This window comes from Macrobrachium nipponense, chromosome 21 (genome assembly GCF_015104395.2).
Source record: "Macrobrachium nipponense isolate FS-2020 chromosome 21, ASM1510439v2, whole genome shotgun sequence".
In the NCBI taxonomy this organism is placed as follows: Eukaryota; Metazoa; Arthropoda; class Malacostraca; order Decapoda; family Palaemonidae; genus Macrobrachium; species Macrobrachium nipponense.
In genome coordinates this window covers 40,662,297-40,689,784 of record NC_087212.1, presented here as the reverse complement: position 1 = coordinate 40,689,784, position 27,488 = coordinate 40,662,297, and the positions used below count along the sequence as shown (strand labels likewise).

Genomic DNA, 27,488 nt, shown 5'->3' with positions numbered 1-27,488 from the left:
ATGCCTAGCACGATGTAAATAATAAGCAAATCAAGATATAGAATACAGAAGTAAATTGCACAAGTACATGTATAGAATATACAGTTTGCCACATTCATCTATGAAAAAAGAAGAAGAAAAAAAAAAAGAGTATACAGCAAAATATTTCGTAGTAAATGAAAGTTCATGAAGCGAAGTCAGAAAACTCTTACAAATCCACAGGACTGCTCAAAACAGAAGAAAAATAAACACACAAAATATCGTGTCATATTTTTTTTAAGATCAATCAATGAATCGGTAGAACACTACGCAATTACCAGAAAAAAATATTAGCAAGGAACTTGGAGACGCGCACAGAAAATATACACATTATTCACTGGATGTCATCGTAAATACAAAACAAATTGCCTTCCATTTTCTTGAATTGCTATATATCATGGGAGTGGGTTGGGGTTGGTATGTGCTCGGACTATCTCCATCCCCCCTAAGAGTTGCCAGTAAATAACTGCATTATTTTTCTTGAAATTGTCATACACTGGTTAATTTTGTACGAAGAGGGTAAATGCCAATCCACATTCAAGTGCATGATATTCATGCTGTAAAAGAACTTGATATTATCGAATGATTCAGTAATGGTTTGGCTAGCTGGAGACAAATAATTTACTTCATCGGAATGTATGTCACAGTGATCTCCTTATCATCAGCCTGTGTGTAAATTATCTGTTTCTCTGACAAGGTGCCTTCATTCCCTCTGGCAAGGCATCCTGGGGACGGGACTGGAATCCATCTTCAAGATATGCACATTATTCACTTGGTTCCCACCCTGTGGTAAGAACCTCTACCTGGATGCTTCTCGGTCTGGTAGGAGCCATGCCTTCACCCTTGGAAAGACACCCCATGAAGGGGACCTCGCTGCTTTGAGTGCCCTGGCCCGCTTTTGGAAGGTATTCTTTGGGGAGGGCCTGGAAGCCCTCCTAAATGGATGCCTACAATAAGAAGCCTTGGCCAACACCCATTTTGTGAGGGCCTCTACCAGGGCAAGGCACTGCAGATCCTCATAAAGGATGCCATATCTAAAAAGCCTTGGCTCAAACCCGTATTGTGAGGCCCTTCACCAGGGATGCTTCCCGGCCTGACAGGACCCCTGCCTTCTTCGTGGGAAGAGTGCCCTAGACGAGGACCTCTCTGCAGTTGAGCTCTGGGCTTTTTCTGGGCTCTCAGGGGATGCTCTCCGGCATAGCTGGAGCTTTGCCTCCCTCCTGGGAAAGCTGCCCCGAGGAGGACTTCCTTGCTGGGAGTCCCATTGCCCCCTCTTGGATGGTATCATACATGAAGGACATTGGAATCATAATTCTAGTCCACGAAGAATCGGCAGCCTCGTCATTACCTCGTCACTAAATGGAAAAATCTCACAAAAATTGAAGGTGCCAATAAACATTTATTCTAACTATCTAAAAAAATATGTTTGAATGTAAACTAAGATATAAATACGAAGAAAGGATGTGGAGGCTCCAAGAGATTTATTGTAACACTTTAATTATTAGAATGAATCTGCAGGGAAGTTTCTACAACGACATGTTAAAAGCTTATATGGGTTGGAAAATTATTTATAAGAGAGAGAGAGAGAGAGAGAGAGAGAGAGAGAGAGAGAGAGAGAGAGAGAGAGAGAGAGAGAGAGAGAACAAAATTAAAACTAAATTGAAATATCCTCAGTGTTTCTTCTACACACACGCACGCACTCAAACACACGCATAACTGTATTACGTGAGATATTCCTGGTAAAGATATCCGAGACCTCAGTAATACACTATTTCATATATATATTTTACCATTGTATCATATAAATTGTTTATTATTTATCATGTTAAATTAATATATTTATCACATTCCAGTCCATTTAAAATCTACCGTAACTGTAGACATATCCAGAGGATTCCTCCTTTTTTAGGGGTCCAGGTTGTAGCAGTTATAGGTGTTGTGGCTAGGGTAGTAGTGTTCATTGAATATTCATTTTTTACTATTGTACATGTTGTGGATGTGTTTATGATCTCGTTTGTAATGAGAGATGTTGTAGTTATGTTTGAAGTTTCAGTTGCAGTGAAAGCCGTGGTTGTGGAAGGTGTGGTTTCAAGGGGCCTTTGTGGTTGTACTTGTCGTTGTACTCGTAGTTGTACTTGGTGTTGTTGAAGTCGTGGTTGTAGTTGGCGTTGTTGTTGTGGTTGTGGGTGTAGTTGTAGTTGTAGTTGGTGTTGTTGAAGTCGTGGTTGTAGTTGGCGTTGTTGTTGTGGTTGTGGGTGTAGTTGTAGTTGTAGTTGGTGTTGTTGAAGTCGTGGTTGTAGTTGGCGTTGTTGTTGTGGTTGTGGGTGTAGTTGTTGTTGTAGTTGGTGTTGTTGTAGTAGTAGTAGTTGATGTGGTCGTACTGGGTGTGGTTGTAGTTGTGGTTGTAGTTGGTGTTGTTGTAGTAGTTGCAGTTGATGTGGTTGTGCTGGGCGTGGTTGTAGTTGTGGTTGTACTTGGTGTTGTTGTAGTGGTAGATGTGGTCGTACTTGGTGTTGTAGTTGTGGTAGTACTTGGTGTTGTTGTAGTGGTAGATGTGGTTGTACTTGGTGTTGTTGTAGTGATAGATGTGGTTGTACTTGGTGTTGTAGTTGTGGTAGTACTTGGTGTTGTTGTGGTGGTAGATGTGGTTGTACTTGGTGTTGTTGTAGTTGTACTTGGTGTTGTTGTAGTGGTAGATGTGGTTGTACTCGGTGTTGTTGTAGTTGTACTTGGTGTTGTTGTAGTGGTAGATGTGGTTGTACTCGGTGTGGTTGTAGTTGTGGTACTCGAGGTTGTACTTGAGGTTGATGTCGTGGTTGTGTTCAGAGGTGTTGTAGTTGCAGTTGTTGCTGTTGATGTGGTTGTGTTCAGAGCTGTTGTAGTTGCGGTTGTTGCTGTGGATGTGGTTGTGTTCAGAGCTGTTGTAGTTGCAGTTGTTGCTGTTGATGTGGTTGTGTTCAGAGCTGTTGTAGTTGCGGTTGTTGCTGTTGATGTGGTTGTGTTCAGAGCTGTTGTAGTTGGTTTTGTAGTAGTGGTTGTAGTACTTGGTGTTGTTGATGTCGTGGTTGTGTTCAGAGATGTTGTAGTTGGTTTTGTAGTAGTGGTTGTAGTACTTGGTGTTGTTGTAGTCGTGGTTGTACTTGGTCTTGTTGTAGTCGTGGTTGTACTTGTTGTTGTTGTAGCTTGAAAATATACTGCATAAACTTTGACCTCCACTAGTTCCAGCTCCTCATTGCTCGAATTAAGTTTTTGGATGCTGATATATCTGCAAAAGAAAAAGTTTATATATATATATATATATACATATACTATATATATACTATATATATATATATATATATATATACGTTATATATATATATATATATATATACTATATATATATATAGATACGATATATATATATATAGATATATATATATATATATATATATATTACTTTAATTTAAAGTGAATGACAAGGCCCTTTATTCAAATACTAGGACGTAAGCCTAGTATTGCTTTCTTAGCAACAATACTAGAATACTAGGCCTACGTCCTCCCAAACACTCTTATCAACAGCATTTCCTTCTTGAACTATAGCTCGTCCCTCCTAAGAGCCACAATTCATTCAATTGTCTGTCATGGTGCCAGAGTGATACATACCAATCAACTAAGTAATACACTCAAAAAGGTTGTGAGAAGTCATGGTCATTGTTTTTCGAGCTCAACAGGACGTCAGGATTCCAACCTTCTTCCACTGCATCCTTCTGTTTGATTATCATCAACTACTCTTTGGTCTGTGACTTCCTGGGACTCTCAGGCAGCTCGGTAACAAAATACTTTGAAGAAAATATGAAGCTTATAGTTCGTCCTTATTTCCATGACATGGATATGCCACGCTGCTCATTAACTGCTATTTACTTTGGGCCTCTCGTCGTGGCTCCTCTGATCACAGTATAATTTTGCGCTCTTCATGAAAGTGATCTTTCTATCACTTTTTCATGAACCTTTAATCTACTTTCAGCAGTCTTCCTCAGTCTTATTTTAGTTTTGGATTTTGTTTCCCTATAATGTAAACTTTAATATATAGATATTTCTTAACTGGGTCTCAAAGCTAGAGAGCCAATATAAATGATAATCTAAATCTGTTTTTTAAAGTAAGATATATTGGTCCCATTTTGCTAATTCCATCATCAAAAATCCCTGTTTGAAATATTGCACATTTTAGATGGCGCTAAAGCAGTTTGGAGATATTCTTTAAAATTATACTTCTCGTGTTTTTGTCTCCATCTAAGTGATGTATTGAACAGCATATCTACTCGGCTCAGAAGTGCAAGAAACATATAAAACATATATATATATATATATATATATATATATATATATATATATATATATTCATACGAACTATAAATGCCCTTTAATATCCAATTCGCTCTACCATCGGTAATTAATATATTTTCATATGTTAACCGAAAGGGAATTTTTGTTGTTGATAATAATTTCGTCCTTTCGTGGGTTCGAACTAGCGCCCAGAGAGCTGAGGAGAAATCAGGACTCCAGTGACATTATCGACTCGGCCAACATCAACCCACGAGAGGAGAAAATTATTATCAACCAAAATTTCCCCTTCGGTTAACATATATGAAAATATATTAATTCCGAGGTAGCGAATTGGACATTAAAGGACATTTGTAGCTCAATGAATGTATATGAATCACAGTGATGTGATAAAAATTCACACACACACACACACACAAATATATATAAATATATATATATATATATATATATATATATATATATATATATATATATATATATATATATATATATATATATATATATATATATATATATATATATATATATATATATACTTCTCATCCAGATCAAGGGCAGGAATTCAGAAGCAGAAGACACAGTATCCATTTATTCCAAGCTTTCGTGATTCATAATCACATCATCAGGGATATCTACAACAATAAAATACAATATATCAATATAAATATAAAATTAAAAGAGCTATATACAAAACTTTAATTTTAAAAGCGGACGAAGGAAACTGATAAAAAACGAAATAAAAAGTAAAATTGTTAAGAGCAGAAAACATACGTGAACAAAGACGCACTTAGAAACAAAATAGTAAAATTCAAAACACATACTTAAATACAGACACAACAAAAAAAAAAAAAAAAATTGCTAATAATAAATGAATAAAATACTGGAGGTTAACCTACCATTACAGAGGATAAAGACGCACTAAGAACAAAACATACACAAATTTTGAGAGAGGCAAAGAGTTAAGAAAGATACAAGGGAACAGCGGTTGTTTGGCAGTTCAGAGAAGGAACTCGTTGTTTGATATTTAATGTTTCGAGGATAAGTAGTTCTTGTGGGTTGTTTGTATAACCAATGATCTTAAAATCTTCATAGATGATTTCAGTTTTGCATTTAATTGTATGGCTACGTATATTAGAGGATTCCGGATTTGTCAATCGACATCCAGTTCTATAACTTATTCCTCTATGGGAATCGGCCTCACCCTGAGAAGCCGCCTGGTGGATCCAATATATTTTCCCAAATTACATTTAGGGACAGTTGTACTCGTAGACAACACCAGACGACATCAAAGGCGGTAGCCGATCCTTGAATCTAAAAAGAGAGCCAATATTTTTAGGGTTCTTGGGTATTAATTTTAGATTGATGGCCCCAATGTATTTTTGGACGGTTTTCAAGAAATCCCTTCGAAATTTATCTTCATATAAGAAAGGAAATGTTGCATAGAATGGGAGTTAGGAACGTCAAAACACTTTTGGCCTATTGGAGAATTTTCTATTTTAGAAGTTTTTTGAGAATCGTGTGAAAAAACATGGGTAGGGAAACAATTATTGGTAAAGTATTGTTGTAAGAAGACAATTTCTTGGTGAAAGAGGTTCCAGTCCGATGTTAAAGATAATGCACGATGTATAAGAGTGTAGATAGAGTTCAGTTAAAATTGATAAAACAAAAAGCTATAAAAATTAGACCCCAGACCAGTAAAAGTTTTCTTTCTGAATATAGATGTGTTAAATTGTCATTACCTTTGGTTACGAGTATATCTAAAAATGCTAGCTTGGATTCGTGTTCTTTTTCTATGTGAAAGTGATGTTGTGATGATAGGAATTACAAAATTCTAAGAAGCGTTCAGCATCGTGGTCTTGTTTAAACCACAGAATAAAAGTGTCATCAACATATCTAGCATAGAATAGGGGGCGATAGGCTAAGGGGCACTCATCGAGTATTCGCTCCTCCAGGGAGCACATGAAGATGTTGGCGAACGTAGGTCCGAGAGGAGAACCCATGGCCATGCCTCTATTTGTCTGAAAAGCACACCATTAAAAATAAAAGCCGTGTCCAGCACGGCCAGTTCTAAAAATACTTAAAAAGGGAGCGGCTAAAACTATGATACAATGAATCGGAGGTGGGAAAAAGTTTGTCCAAAATTATATCTATCGTTTCTCTAACAGGTATATTAGTGAATAACGACTCCACATCGAAGCTTGCCATGAAAAGGTCCGAATCTTGTGGAAGAATGCGTTGTTTAAACTGTTCAGAGTTAGATACAGTTATACTTATTATGGTCAGGGGCTCCAATAGGGGAACAAGAAATTTAGCCAATTTGTAATTTGGAGTTCTAAAGGAGGCCAAGATAGGGCGAAGGGGGACGTTGGGTTTGTGGACTTTGGGTAGACCGTACAAAATTCCAAAAGAGGAACCTGTAACAAAAAAGATCATGGTATGTGTTCTCGTTAATGATGTTCTCATTCTTAAGGCTACGGAGAAATCTATTGATTTCTTGTCTTCCATTCTAAGATGATTTGATAATTAGGGAGACCAATTTCTTCAAATTTAGTCGGGTCATTTAAGATTTGGGTCATTTTGTTGACGTATTCCAATTTGTCTAAGATGACAGTTCCCCTCCCCGTTCATCAGGCCCTGTAATAATCAAATCATCTTTTGTTACAGGTTCCTCTTTTGGAATTTTTGGTACGGTCTACCCCAAAGTCCCACAAACCCAAACGTCCCCCTTCGCCCTATCTTGGCCTCCTTTAGAACTCCAAATTACAATTGGCTAAATTTCTTGTTCCCCTATTGGAGCCCCTGACCACTAATAAGTATACTGTATCTAACTCTGAACAGTTTAAACAACGCATTCTTCCACAAGATTCGGACCTTTTCATGGCAAGCTTCGATGTGGAGTCGTTATTCACTAATATACCTGTTAGAGAAACGATAGATATAATTTTGGACAAACTTTTTCCCACCTCCGATTCATTGTATCATAGTTTTAGCCGCTCCCTTTTTAAGATATTTTTAGAACTGGCCGTGCTGGACACGGCTTTTATTTTTATGGTGTGCTTTTCAGACAAATAGAGGGCATGGCCATGGGTTCTCCTCTCGGACCTACGTTCGCCAACATCTTCATGTGCTCCCTGGAGGAGCGAATACTCGATGAGTGCCCCTTAGCCTATCGCCCCCTATTCTATGCTAGATATGTTGATGACACTTTTATTCTGTTTAAACAACGACCACGATGCTGAACGCTTCTTAGAATTTTGTAATTCCTATCATCACAACATCACTTTCACAATAGAAAAAGAACACGAATCCAAGCTAGCATTTTTAGATATACTCGTAACCAAAGGTAATGACAATTTTAACACATCTATATTCAGAAAGAAAACTTTTACTGGTCTGGGGTCTAATTTTTATAGCTTTTGTTTTATCAAATTTTAAACTGAACTCTATCTACACTCTTATACATCGTGCATTATCTTTAACATCGGACTGGAACCTCTTTCACCAAGAAATTGTCTTCTTACAACAATACTTTACCAATAATTGTTTCCCTACCCATGTTTTTCACGATTCCTCAAAAAACTTCTAAATAGAAAATTCTCCAATAGGCCAAAGTGTTTTGACGTTCCTAAACTCCCATTCTATGCAACATTTCCTTTCTTATATGAAGATAAATTTCGAAGGGATTTCTTGAAAACCGTCCAAAAATACATTGGGGCCATCAATCTAAAATTAATACCCAAGAACCCTAAAAATATTGGCTCTCTTTTTAGATTCAAGGATCGGCTACCGCCTTTGATGTCGTCTGGATGGTTGTCTACGAGTACAACTGTCCTAAATGTAATTTGGGAAAATATATTGGATCCACCAGGCGGCTTCTCAGGGTGAGGGCCGATTCCCATAGAGGAATAAGTTATAGAACTGGATGTCGATTGACAAATCCGGAATCCTCTAATATACGTAGCCATACAATTAAATGCAAAACTGAAATCATCTATGAAGATTTTAAGATCATTGGTTATACAAACAACCCACAAGAACTACTTATCCTCGAAACATTAAATATCAAACAACGAGTTCCTTCTCTGAACTGCCAAACAACCGCTGTTCCCTTGTATCTTTCTTAACTCTTTGCCTCTCTCAAAAATTTGTGTATGTTTTGTTCTTAGTGCGTCTTTATCCTCTGTAATGGTAGGTTAACCTCCAGTATTTTATTCATTTATTATTAGCAATTTTTTTTTTTTTTTGTGTGTGTCTGTATTTAAGTATGTGTTTTGAATTTACTATTTTGTTTCTAAGTGCGTCTTTGTTCACGTATGTTTTTCTGCTCTTAACAATTTTACTTTTTATTTCGTTTTTATCAGTTTCCTTCGTCCGCTTTTAAAATTAAAGTTTTGTATATAGCTCTTTTAATTTTATATTTATATTGATATATTGTATTTTATTGTTGTAGATATCCCTGATGATGTGATTATGAATCACGAAAGCTTGGAATAAATGGATACTGTGTCTTCTGCTTCTGAATTCCTGCCCTTGATCTGGATGAGAATGTGATGTGCGATGAGTTCGCCCTTACCCCGATTGTTAAATATTATATATATATATATATATATATATATATATATATATATATATATATATATATTATTATAATTACTACGTATATATAACCAACCTCCTCACCTTGTAATCACTCCTCCACTGACGTAGAGAGTCAGAAGTCCCTGGTTGGCTGTGTAAGGTCCTTTGTAAGTAGACAGGAGTTTCCATGTACTGAAAGAATCGTTCACCTTGGGGACGGAACTGCATCGAATCTGCAATGTAGATTCATTTTAGAATAATTGTGTGAAAGGGGTTCGTTTCCTTAGAATTCTTTTTGAGAGAGAGAGAGAGAGAGAGAGAGAGAGAGAGAGAGAGAGAGAGAGAGAGAGAGAGAGAGAGAGAGCAATCTGCAATGTAGATTAATGTTTAGAATAATTATGTGAAAGGGGTTCGTTTCCTTGGAATTGTTGGAGAGAGAGAGAGAGAGAGAGAGAGAGAGAGATCAGTTGCAATGTAGATTAATTTTGAGAATAATCATGTGAAAGGGGGTACATGTCCTTAGTATTTAGTGAAAGAGAGAGACAGAGAGAGAAGAGCAATGATAGCGTCTACACAAAGAATGTGTTTAGATTCTTGATTTGAAAAATTTGATAGAGCGCCAAAGATACTTGTTTTTTTTTAGCATCAGAACTTCGAAAAAAAAAAATGTAAGTTTACAATATAATAAGTTAGCAAAATGCAGTAGCAGACATGATTAGGTTAAACAAAATATTTGCGTCTGTCAAAGATTGCTTTCCCTCTCTCTCTCTCTCTCTCTCTCTCTCTCTCTCTCTCTCACGCACATACACACACACACATATGATGTGTTTGCGCAAATCATTCGCTGTTTGGCAGTTTGTTTCTTATAAACCTGTGACTGTGATCTGATTTAAGGAATACTCGTCTCCTGAAGGGTCCCCCCCCCCCCTTTCTTTTTCCTCTGTTTTGAGCTGACGGTAAATATAGGAAGTCGATATCATTGAAGTTTTTGTGTTGCTTCTGATTGGTCAAAACATGTGAATTATGACCTCGTTTGGGTGGAGCAGAAACAATCGCCAACCACGATTGGCTGTAATGTTATCTGTTGCAGATATTTACCAACAACCATACATACATACATACATATACATACATACATATATATATATATATATATATATATATATATATATATATATATATATATATCACAAAATAGCTACACAACTTCACTGTCTATATAATTCATATTACTTTTATTAGGCTTCAATAAGACAGGATGGTTTACACTTTGTAAATTAAAGAATCCTACTGAAGCCTAATACAAGTAACGAATATATACATAAACATATACATATACATAGACACACATTATTATAATATAGTTTTCGGTAACTTAAATTTGTCGGGAAATTCATTTCCCGACTTAAAATACACTGGTTTGAGTTAATTTGTTTTATACATTTGATGCCGGATCAGTATAATAAATGTATTTAAAATAATAATCTCAAGTAGCGCAATTAATATACTCCACTATGAACTCAGTGTTTTTTTTTCGCCATGAATAACCATCTTCTCCAAGTCAACTCGGGTTTTTTTTTTTTTTTTTTTTTTTTTTACCGAGTAAAAGTAGTAATAATTTTAGATGAAATTGACGATTTTTATCGCACCTCAAATGGGAGCCGTTTCTTTCACGGCCACATTTGCTATAAATCAGTGGGATTCCGTATCGCCACAGATTTATTATACTACTTTTCTATTGGTACACCCACACGCACGACCACCGTCTTTGTCGAAGAAGCCAATTTATGTCTTTACCTTTAGAAGGTGAAATAGCCCTAGTCAGAGGCGCACTAAAGTCTTCTGAGTCTGATAATTTATACCAATGGCGACGCCATTGTCCAAGATACTAACCAATGAACCTATCGGAATTGACATCGACACAAACAATCTTTTCCGATGGGGTCGCTGATGTTATCGAGCTTCTCCTTGAAGCTGACCGATATATTTTAAGGACTGTAAGATGATTGACAGTAAATTCATTTATCACGCTGATTTTGGGGAGCTTTTTCATGTCTCAAGAATACTGAGAAACATTAATGGACACGGACGCGCGTACGTGAATGTCTATAACCAAATTCGTATGTGTGTTTGTTTGTATTGAATTTTACTAAAATTATCAGACGGCCTGAAGCATGCTCGTGTCAGTTATCAGTATTATGTGACGGTGAAAAGTTTTCTAAGCTGATTATTATTATTATTTTTATTTTATTAAAAGTAATGGCTACTTCAGCAGCGTTACACTTGTAGAGATTCTTCTCTATTTTGCGAATAGCGGCCTTTTCCGTGCTACTTAAACAGGCTAGTAGAGCGCCTATAGAGGTCATGGTCAAATACAGGGTCAAAATAGGTGTATATATTTGAATTTTACAGATAGACTATGATACCATAGTCATCAAAGTCATTAACGATTTTCTCTCTCTCTCTCTCTCTCTCTCTCTCTCTCTCTCTCTCTCTCTCTCTCTCTCTTCTTTCTTAAAGCGAGCTTTCGTCTGGAGAGAGAGAGAGAGAGAGAGAGAGAGAGAAAATCGTTAATGACTTTGATGACTATGGTATCATAGTCTATCTGTAAAATTCAAATATATACACCTATTTTGACCCTGTATTTGACCATGACCTCTATAGGCGCTCTACTAGCCTATTTAAGTAGCACGGAAAAAGCAGCTATTCGCAAAATAAAGAAGAATCTCTACAAGTGTAACGCTGCTGAAGTAGCCATTACTGTTAATAAAGTATGCTTGAGAGAGGGTCTGCTTCCTAAGTACACTATTATTATTATTATTATTATTATTATTATTATTATTATTATTATTATTATTATTATTGCATGCGCATACATTCTTACGGGCAAAACACATGAGATATAACCAAGCACGCTTTCCTATTATGTAGAATAATGCAGAGGTAATGCAAAAAATAAAATGAGAGTAAGGTGCACATGACACTGAGTATAAAATTAGGTAAATTTATATATAGTATGCTTGGCTGTGTTTTAACTTTTCTCCCGGAAATAACATTGCGATATAAAATAAAACGTAGGCGAAAATATGTTTTTGAAGGCTTTACAGTAAAAGCAAATGATCTTGCACTCCGATATTTCAGTTTTGGCCGTATCATCTGGTTAATATACTAGTGTATATATATATATATATATATATATATATATATATATATATGTGTGTGTGTATGTATATGCATACATGCATACATTCATGCATACACATAAACACTTTCTAATGCAGGCAATATAAATAATGAAAGCAGAACAATAACACCTCATTTATATGTGTACATATATATTATATGTTTACATATATGTATATATTATATATATGTGTGTATATATATAATATATTATATGTATGCATGTGTATGTGTCTCTATGTAAATGTATTACCCATGTGTCAGCGTGTTTGTGTGCATACCCTTACTTTCATGTACAATTTCTGTTTGATTTCTAAGACGTTCAGCCTGCCCATTGTGATGTTTTGCCTTTTTGGGTCTTTCACTAAATTCCAACCCAACAGAACCTGTACTGGGTAGCATCGTTCCCAAACATTCGAAAGTTTCAACCTCATTCATTCAACTTCTTTCTAATGTCACTTCTTCAATTTTTGCGTGCTCTGCTCTCATTACTTCTGGCTTTCTTAAGGTCCCATCTGTCTAAATCAGAGGTTTTCAACCTGGAGTACGCGTACCCCAGGGGGAACGCCAAGGGTCTGTCAGGGGGTACGCGCTCTCCATGGCACTCGAATGAATGTGAGATGCCGACTATCAATGTGCTTTAGCAAAAACTGCTCCTCGGCCAATTAAGATAATGACAACAGTTTCAGCCATTTCATTAACTACCTTTGCAGCTGATGTAATAATAATGTATTTTGTTTTTGCAGCTCAGTAACATAACCTTGAAAATTTACTGCATAACCAGAGGTGAATAACTATGAAAAATTGTCTGTTTTTTTATGGAGTTCTTTATGTTTACAATATTACTGGTTATGTCAGGAGAGTTATGAACTTATTTCCCTTCTGTACAGTTTTTCTGAGTTGGTTTTATTTCCCTCGTTATACAAAGTGAAGGGGGCACATTACTGGCATTACAAATACCCAAAAGGGTACGTGAGGAGGAAAAGGTTGAAAACCCCTGGTCTAATGAATGGTGCACTTTATTTAGTACGCTGTGTAAATCTTGTGTCTTTTACTGATTAAAGCGGTACCATTTTCAGTCGTTACTTCGACGTAAATCTTGTCATGTGTCTTAGCCTACTTTGCCCAATCAGATAAAGCAAAGTTTTATATGAAGATGCATCTGGAATTTGAGAGCTTCCGTATTTGATAATGACACATTCTACATATTTTACTCTCGTGTAATTTCCTCAATTTCTGGTTATAATGAGTTTTGCAAAACAGATAAGATAACATGGCGTTTGTAGTTAAGCCTGATTTCATCGCCAATGTTGTCGTTTATTTGACTTGAAATACGCTTTCTTATTATGCAACGAGATTTACTTTTACTTTTTTTTTATTCTAAGTTTTCTGAAAAGATAACTATTGTGCCGGCTTTTTCTGTCCGTCCGCATTTTTATCTGTCACGAATCTTTTTCTGTCCGCCCTCAGATCTTAAAAACTACCGAGGCTAGAGGGCTGCAAAATGGTATGTTGATCATCCACCCTCCAATCATCAAACATACCAAATTTCAGCCCTCTACCCTCAGTACTTTCTAATTTTATTTAAACTTAAAGTTAGTCATAATCTTGCGTCTATATGGGTCGAGGCTCATGCAGCATTATACCGAGACCACCGGTATAATGCTGCATGGTAACACTGCGTCCCGGCTTTCTTTAAAAAGTCCACTTCTATGTGTAATTAGTTTTAAGGTAAATAAGTATTTCATTATTAATTTTAACCATTCTTGGCTTATAGTCGGACTTATTAATTCTTTGAAACCCACCTTTGGTAAACCCGATAAGGAGTAAATCAAGTTGACTGTTCTGGGAACTCCTTGCTTGTGAACAAAAAAGGTCCTTTACCCTCAAAGGGTCCACAATCCTTTAGTGGGAATTTAATTGCATTTTCAGTTCGTCAAGTCAGTTTTTCCTTGGGATACTGGATCCGCTTGCAAATAATGCAGCTTAAGAGGAGTTAGCATCTGATATGATGCCCGATGCAATAATAATAATAATAATGTTGATACTGCAGAGCAAAATAGCAGAATTCAGCGAATTAATCGCAGATATTATCTGTTCTATTTTCTTATTTCTCGCTTCTCTGGCTCAGCGATACTTCTTAATAATTGGCCAATATTCATATCGGGAGGAATCTAAATAATGCGGAATGTGATATTTCATTAAGAACAGGATTTTGCTCTCAGTAATACCAGCATTGACAGCAAATTTCAGCATTATTTAGATTTCTTCCAATAAGAATATTGGCCAATTATTATGAAGTATAGCTGAACCAGAGAAGCGAGTAATATGAAAAATAAAAAAGATAAAATATAAGAATAATTGCGCTGAATTTTCTGCCATTTTTATTCCAACAGAGTTTGTTTGTTTAAAAGAGGCCTCTTCTTCCAAAAAATAATGAATGTAATTAAATTTAATTAACATAAGATAAATTTTGAACAATGGTGAAGAAATTCACAATGATGTAAATGTAAACACATATGAGAATTATATTCTTAATTATATAGTAATAATAGTTATTTTATTATTATTATTATTATTTTATTATTATTATTAATTATTATTCATTTTATTAATTATTATTATTAATATTATTATTAATTTTTTTCAGTTTGCAGAAAAACAAAAATGGATGATTCGTAAGCAAATGTTTTGCTAACCCGTTGCCCAGGCAAAGTTGGGCAAATTGCAATCATTATTCATCGAGTTATTGCCCATCCTTGTTATGTAGTGTGCGAAGCGCTCACTGTGGATGTTGATGGATGTAGCCGCTGTTTTTCTAAGTCGTCGAATTCACAAGCCTTTTAGAATGTGACATCTACGCATTAATGTTCTTTTTTTATTGTAGAAGACACGCGACAAGACTATCCATCGGGTTTGGAATGTTTGTGCGGGTGGATGGATACGATACTGCATTAAATTTTGGCTCTTTGGCAACAAAAACTCGTAATAACGGATAAACACGCCTGCCATCATGCGATGACTGCCCCCCACCCCCCCAAAAAAAAACATGCTTGGTGGGGTTTATGTCTTCGAATTGTCAGAGCGAAGGGTCGTTTATCTTTTTTCCTGTGGTTGGTTAGTGAGATTCATACTAGTTTTTTTTTTTTTTTTTTTTTATCGACCGCCAAAACTATTTCAGTTTTTTTGCCGTGCCTTTTTCTGTCTTGTTCTCTCGCGAACGTGGTTGTCTCTCTGTATACTTTAGTTTTTTTTTTTTCATAGTTTTTCTTTTACTTGGCATTGTTTCTCAGATATATCTGTTTACGAGTATACTCTTTGTAAGAGTTGATGCCGTGAGTTACACCTTTTGTTTGATAAAATTACAACATTTATATTATTCACATTGAAAAGGTTACTTAGAAAGCACAGCCATTACCGTAAATGCACAATGAATCACCTTTCTATTTGCGAAGATTGATGTGAGTTTTATTTATTCTTTTAGTCGACGACTTTTGAACAGGCAAACCAATTGTCTTAGTGGTAGGGTTTGTGAAACGCAACATACATCCTAGACTTATCTTATTATATTCACTATGAATAGGATGGAACGTGTGTTGCGTACGTTTCTATACATAAAAATTAGAACTCGAAACCTGATAGTTCAGTACTGTACTGATAGGAATCCAAATTAATAACTATTGCCTATTACTGTTCGTTGTAATTCACGTTTGGGTCCGTAATTTTTGTTAACCCGCTCTTAACTTATTTCCTGATAGGTCTTATACATTTTCAATTACAGTCTTTTAAAAAACCGAATATTAAATCCTTTTCTCATACCGAGTCCCGTACCCCTGTGAAAAGTCTGTTTTGTTTACAGAAATATAATGTAGACCAATCCTTTGTTTTTCGTTTTTTACAGACTACTGTATAATGAACTCGAATTATTATGATATATAATGAAAAGATGTATACCCTATTCATATGGAACAGGACTATGGGGGACATTGGCATGAAATTCAGTTCGAAAGAATGTGGTGTTCAATAGGAAGAAGTAACAGAACATACGCCGAAATACAGAAGAAGAGACTACTTAATGAAAAAAGTCAAAATAAATTATCAAAATGATATAAATAAATAGATAAAAATATGAAGCAACCATCCTATTTAAAAGTTTATGACTATTATTATTAAGCCATCCTATTTAAAATATTATTATTATTATTATTATTATTATTATTATTATTATTATTATTATTATTATTATTATTATTATTATTATCCAACAGCTATCAAGCGTCTCAGTGGCGTGGTTGGTATGGTGTTTGCTTCCCACCTCGGTGGTCGCGGTTCGATTCTCGGCCATTCCATTGAGGAGTGAGAAATGTGTATTTCTGGTGATAGAAGTTCACTCTCGACGTGGTTCGGAAGTCACGTAAAATCGTTGGTCCCGTTGCTGAAGAACCACTGGTTCCATGCAACGTAAAAACACCATTCAAACAAACAAACAAACAAACACAACAGCTATCATAGTAGGAAAATCCCGATGATGTCAAGTCTCAGTGGGAGATGAGAAATACGATCCTCTAGAGATAAAGGGTGTCCCTGACGCAAGGACTTCCCCAAGGTTGGTGCTTATGACCCCTCGTAAAATCTGGGGAAGCACAATTCAACGGATCGTTTTCTTAGGACAGTGGACTAACTATAACAACTGTACTATAAGCGAAGCCTTACTGTATAGGTTGATAAAAAAGAAAGCATACAATTACAAGTTTATGATAATCACCAACGGACAAACTTCCACTTTAAGAGGGAGAAACCCCGAAGAAAACATATTTATTATTATTATTATTATTATTATTATTATTATTATTATTATTATTATTATTATTATTATTATTATTATTATTATTAATGTTGTTGTTGTTGTTGTGTTAAAAAGAATGGCAGCATCAGTGGAATTGATTTTATACAGAACATACTTTAATTAAAAGAGGGTATACTCCTTTCTTATGTTATTATTATTATTATTATTATTATTATTATTATTATTATTATTATTATTATTAGAAGGGAGTAGATCATTTCTTAAACATGTCCTTTTAACTAAGTCTTCCCTGTAATTCTGTTCTCTCGCATATATATACTTTAAATAATGAACAATATTGTCCTATGTTCATACCGCAGTAGAGAGAAATACATCAGCGGCGTTTGTACAGCAGTTTTTAGTTCATCTGCCAATCATTGTCCAATACGAATGTAGAAGAGAAAGGAATTATAAAAAAAATGAGACGATTAAAAATCAACTCGAATGGTGCAGTCATCCCATGCGCCAATTATTATTATTATTATTATTATTATTATTATTATTATTATTATTATTATTATTATTATTATTATTAGTTAAAAAATACAAACGAATACATACCTCAATGTCATGGAATTTGGGGAATTATTGTTGAAGAATACAAATTATTATTATTATTATTATTATTATTATTATTATTATTATTATTATTATTATTATTATTATTATTATTATTATTATTATTTTATTATCGAATACAAACGAATACATACCTCAACGTCATGGAATAAGGGAAATGATTGCTGACGAATACAAATCATTATTAGTATTATTATTATTGAATTCGAACGAATGCCTACCTCAACGTCATGGAATTTGGCGGCCGTAGACGCGTTGACTGGCTGGATCACGATCCGGTAGACATTCCACTCGGATCCCAGATCCAGCATCCACCAAGGATTGGTCAGGTTCATTTGGGACTTGTATCTCGTGGAGGTGTTGTCATCCACTGCGCTCTCCTTCGTGGTGTTCGTCATGCTGGATGAGACGGAAGTAAAGGTTATAAGTCTGTAGGAAATATATGAATTCTCAATTCCCTTTGAGTATAGGTTTTTATGTAGTGAATAGCAGGAAACTAATAATGATAATGCCAGGTAAAAAACTAACACACATCTGGCAGTTTGAAAGTGCGTACAGATTTTTATGTAGTTACAAGGGATTTAGAATATTGTCAGATTAAAAACATCTCGAAACGGGTGTACAGATTTTTATTTAGTAACAAGAAATTTAGATTATTATTGTCAGATTAAAAATATCATCCATCTGGCAGCCTGAAACGGTTGTACTGGTTTTTATGCTGTAAATAGGGATTTAAAATGTTATCGTCTTATTAGAAACATCAGCCATCTGGCAGCTTGAAACAGATGTACAAATTTTATTTAGTAAAATGGATTTTAAATATCATATTAAAATTATCAGCCATCTGGCAACTCGAAATGGGTACACTGATATATACATATATATATATATATATATATATATATATATATATATATATATATATATATATTATATATATATATATATATATATATATATATATATATATAGTAAAAAGGTATTTAAAATATAATTGTCATTAAAAACATCAGCTTTCTGGCAACTTTAAACCGGTATACAGATTGCATGTAGTAACTAAGGATTTAAAATGTTATTGTAAGATTAAAAGCATCAGACATCTAGGAGCGTCCAACGTAAAAGGCCGAATTAACTCGAAAGAATTAAGTTTAGTAATTGTAACATAAACATTTCCAAGTGTTTTCATGCCGAAGTCCCCCTGGACAATAACATACCAAGGTTCATTAGTACTTAACTTAGACATGCCATAGATTGTTGAGTGAAAGTAATTCTAAAGTAGTTAAAAAAATTATGAACTTAGTCCTTTTTTGGACAAACGAAAAATTGCAACCATCAGGCAAAACTACATAAATTGTTGTGATTCTTTGATAAAAAATACTAGGGCACAATTTTACAAATGTTTGTTGACATTCCAAATGCAGTTTGTCAAGTACTCTTGTACTTAGACTAACAATTCATCGTAGCTTTTGATCATGTTTACGGCCCGTAAACATGATCATACCGAGATTGCAAGAGACCTCTAGGTTGTGATAGTGAAGAAGGCGAAGATGACAAGAAAGGGGTTTCCTCCTCATGCTGGCCCCAAAACCTGGTAAAAAAATGCTGGGGGGGGGGGGGGGGGGGGGGGGGGGGGGTGTTGATAATTGAGCTTCATTATGTCTCTATTAAGACAACTATTATAGTCTGTCAGACACTCGGAACAATGCTACAGACATGATACAAAATTCGATATCTCTCTCTCTCTCTCTCTCTCTCTCTCTCTCTCTCTCTCTCTCTCTCTCTCTCTCTCAGTAAAATCTGGGATTTACGTCCTGCCAACTGTATAGTTCTGTGGTAAATCTTGGGCCGTTCCTCATTGCTTAAGGTATGAAAATTGTTTATTTTCCTTTGTATTTACAGTATATATATAGCTTATTTACACTATTGTTTCCGTTATATTTACGGCAAGAATATTGTGCATTTACACTGAATTTTTCTGTTTCCATTTATTTACATTGTAAAAATTGATAATTTCCCTTTCATTTACAGCATGAATAATGCTTATTTACAGTATGAAAATCGTTTACTCTCCCTATGTGTTTACAGTGTGAATACTGCTTATTTACAGTATGAAAATGAACTATTTTCCCTTTTTATTTACAATGTGAATACTGCTTATTTACAGTATGAAAACTGATAATTATAATTTTATTTACAGAATGAATACTGCTTATTTATTGTATGAAAATTGATAATTTCCCCCTTATTTAAGTGTGAATGCTGCTTATTTACAGTATAAAAATTGATAATTTTTCTTTTTATTTACAATTGGGAATGCTCATTTGCACTATGATAATTGGGAATGCTCATTTACAGTATGACAATTAGGAATGCTCATTTGCACTATGACAATTGGGAATGCTTATTTACAGTATGACAGTTGTTTTACAGTGAAGAGTGAGTGAGTGTTTGGAGGGAATGGGAAAAGTTAAGTATATCTTAGTTTTACCAGACCACTGAGCTGATTAACAGCTCTCCTAGGGCTGATCCGAAGGATTAGATATATTATGACGTGACTAGGAACCAATTGGTTACCTAGCAACGGGACCTACAGCTTATTATGGGATCCGAACCACATTGTATCGAGAAATGAATTTCTATCACCAGAAATAAATTTCTCTGGTTCCGCGTTGGCCGAGCCGAGAATTGAACTTCGGACCACCGGAATAGTAGCCGAGCGCGAAATGCACTCGGCCCACGTGGAACTTTGGGGGGAAGGGGAAAACCATAGCAATGATTAAGCTATGAAACGTGCATTGCGCTCTGAGCAATTATCTCCAAGTCTCAATGTCACTTTGAAAGCAGAATCCCCCCCAAAAATTTCCAGAATTAACAACCCAGTCGCTCTCTCTCTCTCTCTCTCTCTCTCTTTCTCTCTCTCTCGTGCATAGTGAGAGAACTTTTCAAGGGCGTGGTGCAGGATGCTTCAACTTGTTCATAGTACAATAGAAGTTTCCGACTCATTATGGTGTTATTTGCTTCCTGAGTAAATCAATCGGTGTTTCCTGTAGTATATATATATATATATATATACATATATATATCATATATATATATATATATATGTGTGTGTGTGTGTGTGTGTGTGTGTGTGTGTATGTATGTATATATATGTAATGTATATATATATTACATATATATATGTATATATATATATATATATATATATATATATATATATATATATATATATATATATATATATATATATATATATATATATATATATATCATTATGGCTGGAAATAGACGTGTGGGAATTTTGTGGCAACCACTATGCATGAACTTCATGAAATCTGCCAGTTGCATTAAATATAATTTATTAAAGCGATTCTAATGTAAATTCGGTATGCTGAAACACTCATCTGATACCGTCCTCTGTGTCGTAGATTGTGGGATGACTGATTAGTTATTAATCAAAATGATGAGCATGTTTACTTTATAACATAAAGTGTCCTAAAATTTATGAAATACAGTTAATGCCATTAACTTTGTCCGTTGTGATAACTTTTTCCTTTTACATATTTTCCTGCTCATTATTGCTGAATTTATGGTTAAATGGGTTTAGATTAATTTGAAAGGTGGCCATAATATTTTGCAGTTCACTAATGTCAGTTGCTGATTAGTGTTCTGTAATGAGAGTTCTGACCCGGGTTTCTGGAGTTATAAATATCGGTGTTGAAAATGAGTTAATTAAGTGAGTGAATAAGCGTGAATGAAATTTCTTTACAGCAGTGTCCTTGAGTTAGTTGAATTCAAGTGGTTAATAAGTGGCTGATCATATATCATAATTATTCGAATACAAGTAATGAAGTGGCTGATAGCAGAACGTAGTCACTGAACTGCCGTTGGTTAATAAGTGGAGATCATGCAATATGACAACTCGAATATAATTAGTAATCAAGTGGCTGGTTACAGGACATAACTACTGAAGTGTAATAGCCGGTGGAACTTGATGTATTGGCAATAAAGTGCGCCTAATTATTTCCAATGTACAACTCATAGAAATGAAACGTAGGGCCCAACAACGCAAGTAAAAGCAGTGGATAGTAAATTACATAATGTTAGTGTCCTCAGCATGTCCACATGAAATAGAGAGAAAGCATTGTGAAGTTGGACAGTTTTGTCTTCTGCTGCTCATGAGAGTTTGAACCAAGAATCCGTTGATGAAGCAGAGTTACCGGGAACCTGTTATTCACTACTGACTTCTGTTGCTTCTAGAAATCTCGGACGTCCGTGTGACCCATTGCCGCTAACACTAGACTCCCAAAGTCTTTCAGTTTCAGGACTTACTTGTTTTTGTGTCGTGACTTACTATTGGGCAGAAGCATTCGTCAACTTGTTCTTGGCGACCTCTTGTAGAGCTGTCAGTTCCCACTGTTGACTGCAGCGAACGTCGGCGTTGGTTGCCCCTTCTCCAAGACCCCTCAGGACGCACTCCCCATCTGATTTTATTAGAAGGAATGTTTCAATGGTAAAATTCTTCGAGGAAAGCACCAACGTTCAAGACTGAATATAATAAAGCGTGTCTGGGGTAACTTTACGGGACCAAGTACACCGTTTTTTTTTTTTTTTTTTTTTTTTTTTTTTGGTAGTGTCGGATATGTCCTCATAAGTAAATATCTTACCTTCTCCTTACACTCTTCATAGTAGTTTCTAAAGCATACAGCCCTTTTTCTTCTTCTTCTTTTTGGCAAAATGTAGATTATGCATTGTTGCCCAATTTTATTTTTTTAGTTCTGTTCATCGACGGTGATTTTATCATTAGCTTTTTGTTTCAGCAAAGTCTCAAACCCGTCTCTCACACCATCCAAGGTGTATGGCGAGAGAGACTCACTTACTACTTAGCTAAAACAGGAAGTTAATGTTAGAATGAAAGTCAATGCAGAGAACTCAGAAAATTGAAAACGCATATTCGACACTTTGCCAAAAAAGGGACGACATGTTTTAGAAGTGGTTATGTGAAGTCAGTGATGAAGAGGGTAAGTACAGTATTTACTTATGAAGTTCACTGTTATTTACTAAGCGGTTGAAGTTTGCTAGAAATTCATCGATAATTTCTATGATGTGCGTGATGATTCTTTACGATCACATGTGTTCTAGTAGGTACTGTCTTTAGTGTACATGACATTCTTATGCCAATGGTACTATTTTTGTATAACAAAAAATAAATAAGCTAAAAGGGAAGAAGGGTTCCAGAAATATCTTTCAAACAATGAAACCTAAACACCTGAAGGGCATGTCACTAAAAACTAAACATATTCATGTGTACTCGAAAGTGCATGTTTGTTTGTTTGTTTGTTTTTGCATGTGTGCATATCGACTTGGAATGTGAAATTTGCTTGTGGCATTTTGTTGTATGTCGTGGGTCACGTCCGGGAAGGAGAGGGTGATGGGCTAGCAATCGGTTTCCCTTACTCGGGGAGTAAGCCTACGAACTACTTTGTTGTTGGGGGTAGGAAAGGTCTACGGAGAGCGTAAAAAAGGTCTGAAAAAGGTGTTTCGCGTTGAGTTAAAGATACAGTCATTTGATGATGGGATAAATATGATTTATTTATTAGAATGAAAATGCAAAAAATAAATACTGTGCATGTTAAACGGTATAAAAAATGATTTCTAATAAAGTATAGCGTATTCATTTTGATTTGCGTTGGTGAAACAAGAATCTATTTGCCCGTGGATTTTAGCGCGTTTTAATTACATTAAAAATTAGGGATATAATGTTTACAACTTATACATGAGGGGAAAATCTTACAGGCATCCAGAGTAAGCTGGAGGTCGCATCACGCCTTGTTTTACTGTGAGTACAATCCAATCTGAACTTTTTGTTCAATCAGTCACAGAAGTAAAGCTTGAAATGTTTGTAAAGTCGCTGAATGGAATGTGTTCCTTTCATTTTTTTGTTAACAGAATCGCTGTAGAAGGAACGAAGAAAGAAAACAGAGAGAATCAGAAAAAAAAAAACATAGAAATAAAACAATGATCGAAGTATTAAATCGTGAAATTTAAATTACAGTTCAACTACGGAATTCCTTGAACGCCTTTTGATCTTGATGCGTGTTATACTGGCACAGGGGAGTCGTAAAGGGTTTTTTGTTTTTCTACTATATACAGCGTGAGTAGAACAGGTGTCGCGGATTTGGAAATAGCGAACAACGCGAATATCTCGTCGCTAAGCGCAACGCCATACTGGCTACGTACAAGACTATAAAATCAGATGCGTCATATTTATACCTTTTGTGTATGTCCTCATTTGACTTATGTAAACAAAGAGCTTTTATTTAGCTGATTGACTTGCTCTATATGAAAAAAAAAAATGGATACACCTTGCTTTTAATGACATGAAGATTTTAATCCAGTAGGGGGTGTAGGGCCGTGACTCGGCCGTCAGCGCTCTTCACGCGATCCACTGAAGGTATTAATGTTCTTCGCAGCGTCCCTTCGGCCTTTAGCTGCAATCTCTTTCATTATTTTTACTATATCTCCGTTCATATTACTAATCTCTTCTAACAAATGTTTCTCAGTGCAATTACGAGGTTTTCATCCTGTTGCACATTTCAAACCTTATTACTCTTAATATCCGTATCAACGCTGAAGAACCTCATAGGTTCCAGCGCTTGGCCTTAATTCTATATTACATTCCTTTATACGGGAAAAAATTTACGGATACACCTTGTGTTTATTGATAATATGGAGATTCGTTTATTAATAATTTAGAGATTTTAAGATTAATCTCCAATTGACCCTTTACACTATATTTATATGAGTGCACGCACTCATATAAATATAGAACAAGAACACAGTGACACACACACAAAACGAAACGAACGAACAAATAAAGATGTATTATGTAGATACAGTGAACCTTCATGTCTCGTTTTTCTTATCCGATGAGCAAATTTACCTTTTAAAAATTTTGCTTCAATTAATAGCTGATTTTTTTTTATTGCAAAATGTTCGTGAGGATTTTATTAAAACTGTAGGAAGGAAACTTTAAAACCTTTTATCACGAACAGAGCGAATGGTATCGTGGACTCAGTTGCTATGAATGATTCACGGGCGACACAAACTACATCTCAAATTTGCAACCGAAGTCATTCAAGATTTCTTGGAAACTCACGGGCTGTTTACCTTATTATTTATTTATTTATTTATTTATTTATTTTTTATCTCAGTCTTCGAAACTCATTGGTAGTGACTGCTGTTCACCTTGGTATCAGTCTCTCATCTTAAGAGAATTACCGTATCTTCGATTGCATCATTTCGCAACTCGGCGATCATTCAGCTTTGAATCTGCATTTCTTGAGCACAGGTGTTTAGTGTTTTTTCCTCACTTTCCGCCGGTTTTCGTGAAATGCAATAACATGCACTGCTGGTGCCCGCCTTCGTGGTAACGTATTAATTTTGAGTTGGTCACTGATAACAAATTTGCTATGATTTGTTCGGTTAAATATTCGTTTCTTGGAAAAGTTCAACTTCGCTGCCTTCAACTGGTTTCCTCAATAACCACCATATTTGATTTTGATCACGAATATGAAATATGTTTTATTTTTTCCGCATATTTTGCTGCTACCACTACAAAAAACTAGGTGAATGTCAGTTCCTAGACATGTTTACAATTTTTATGGTGCTGAATTCCGAACTACATCGATGGCAGAAAAGAGTCACCAACCTTGGAAATCGAATCCGACTGCAGAGAATTTTCCGATGTAAACCGAGCACCGAGCCTTTGACATCCGAGGAGGCATAACTGTAACATTTTCAGAGATGAACTTGTTCTGGACGCAGAGAAAGAACGACGAATGCCCACCTCCTATATACACTGAAGAGAGTAGCAGGCAAAAGTACTCGAGCTTCATTATATTTCGGGACAGAGTCACCTCAGCGTAGCGGAATCTGTAATCATAAACATAGAATTTATTGAGCTGCAGTAGACGTCAATATTACTGATATTAGAGAAGTCGCCGCTTCAGTAGACGTCAATATTACTGATATTAGAGAAGTTACGTTGGCTTTCTATTAAAGCTTAGATAGACTTTCACGAGTGTCGCTGAAACTTGCTGTGAAATTTTCGAAAATTAAATGAAGCTCAGGTGTGCTTCAATATTTCTGCTGGTAAAGAAGTCATTTTACGTTTCTTTTGAAGCCTAGACTTTCATGAAGTTTGCTGTCAAATTTTCCTAATGAAAGAATTCATTCAAAGCCATTTCTGGATCAATTGAACAAACTCTGCAGAGCTTAAAGCATCGTGGAACGGATTTGCAAATCACTCGGTAGAAAGCACTTACCCAGGAAAGTCGCTGAGAGAGAACTGACCGTCCCATTATCGTAAAACAGTGAGACAAACAGAAGGGGCAGCTACAACATAAATCGTGTCACTGATCGTTAAGCGAAAGACCGCGACAGGTCCATTCTAGATTTCCGATCCATAAGCGATGAGCGCGAGGCGATCTAAATATACTCGATGACAGCTCTCGGTACCGTTAAGCGTTTGCACATGCTTCTGGTCTTAGGGGAAGACGTGTCCTACAGTTTTATTATTATTATTATTAATATTATTATTATTATTATTATTATTATTAATTATTATTATTATTATTATTGCTAGATTTACTTTGGACGATGGTGTAAAAGGTGCTGCAGAACGGGGTTCCACTAAAAGAAAATAAATAAATGAACAAGAATCCTTTATAGAATGTAGAATCACTTTTGTATTCTCAATCCAATATCACATTTTTTTTTTCTGCAATGCATTACTGGTGCCGCAGCGTTTATTGTGAACAAATTTCCTTGTTTTTGCTTCAAAATGAAAGACAAATGTTCATTCAGCTGTTTAGTATTGTTTTCATTTAGGACTGTATAGAGAGGAGGAGGGCGGATTACTATAATCTTTTCAGTGCTTAGGTCAAGTGGTTTCCAACTTGTGGGGCGCCCCGCCTTGCCAGGGGGGGGGGTGGGGGGGAGGGGGGGGGGGGGCGCCGCAAATGCTTGATGAAGGGGACAATCATATCTGAAAACTATTAATTATGGTGAAAGTAAAAATTTCAAAATACTAAGAAAATATTTCAGATATAAATATGAAATTTTTTTGTCTAAACATATAAACTATTTCAAATTCTATATTAAGGAACTGATATATATATATATATATATATATATATATATATATATATATATATATATATATATATATATATATATGTGAAGTATTGACGTGTCGACTATGTCAGTAAATTACAGTATTTAAGGAAAGGGGGCGCGGGGGGCCGCAGAGAATGTGCCATTCAATGAAGGGGGCGAGAATTAGAAAAGGTTGGAAACCACTGGCTTAGGTCCTCTTAATGCCCAAACCCGGGCATGTTTAGGTGTGATAGAATGGTCTCGCGTTTAGACGCAAATCACAATAAAATATCATTGTGGCCATTCGATAGATTCCGCATCGCAAAGATGTAGTATATAAGTTGTGTGAGTCATCCTTTAGACGAGGAGTCGAAGGATATCCGCTCGTCCTAGCAACTGCGGATCCCAAACGTTTTGTATAGTATGATATGCTGATAATAATCGGCTGTATCCTTTGGCGGGATGGCTAGATGATTGTTTTTCACGAATTTTATCTAGATTTAGCCTTGAGACCATGCTCTCTCTCTCTCTCTCTCTCTCTCTCTCTCTCTCTCTCTCTCTCTCTCTCTCCAGGCCACGTTGTTATGGATAGAGCTGTATACATTAAATGCTGGGAACCCCAGCAATTCTTTTCTTTTACCAAAAACCCATTATAATTTATGTAGGCGCACGAGGCTGCCTGCTTGCTTGCGCGTTGAGCTTTGCAGTGAATTAATCTAGAGTTTTCTTGTTATTCGTCTATTAATCTAGATCATTTGAAACTTCGTAAAAACCTATATCATCTTATCAGAACAATGAA

General features: G+C 35.6%; 1 protein-coding gene across 1 annotated transcript; it reads right to left on the bottom strand.

The window, feature by feature from the left end:
* Nucleotides 1-1,008: 1,008 nt before the first annotated feature.
* On the bottom strand, nucleotides 1,009-25,893 carry LOC135197462 (GATA zinc finger domain-containing protein 14-like). The gene is made up of 7 exons (XM_064224528.1): nucleotides 25,886-25,893; nucleotides 25,242-25,465; nucleotides 21,885-22,014; nucleotides 17,752-17,929; nucleotides 9,025-9,155; nucleotides 2,130-3,200; nucleotides 1,009-1,291 (listed from the first exon to the last, which is right to left on the bottom strand). The coding sequence occupies exons 1-7, from the start codon at nucleotides 25,891-25,893 to the stop codon at nucleotides 1,009-1,011; spliced, it is 2,025 nt and encodes a 674-aa protein (XP_064080598.1).
* Nucleotides 25,894-27,488: the final 1,595 nt, after the last annotated feature.

Bases quoted from the DNA above. Each gene is read 5' to 3' on its own strand.
- LOC135197462 (XM_064224528.1), bottom strand. The intron at 9,156-17,751 runs GTAGGCATTCGT...TCTACATTGCAG, and splicing joins CCAAATTCCATGACGTTGAG to ATTCGATGCAGTTCCGTCCC. The intron at 3,201-9,024 runs GTGAGGAGGTTG...TATATTTTCAAG, and splicing joins AGTGGAGGAGTGATTACAAG to CTACAACAACAACAAGTACA.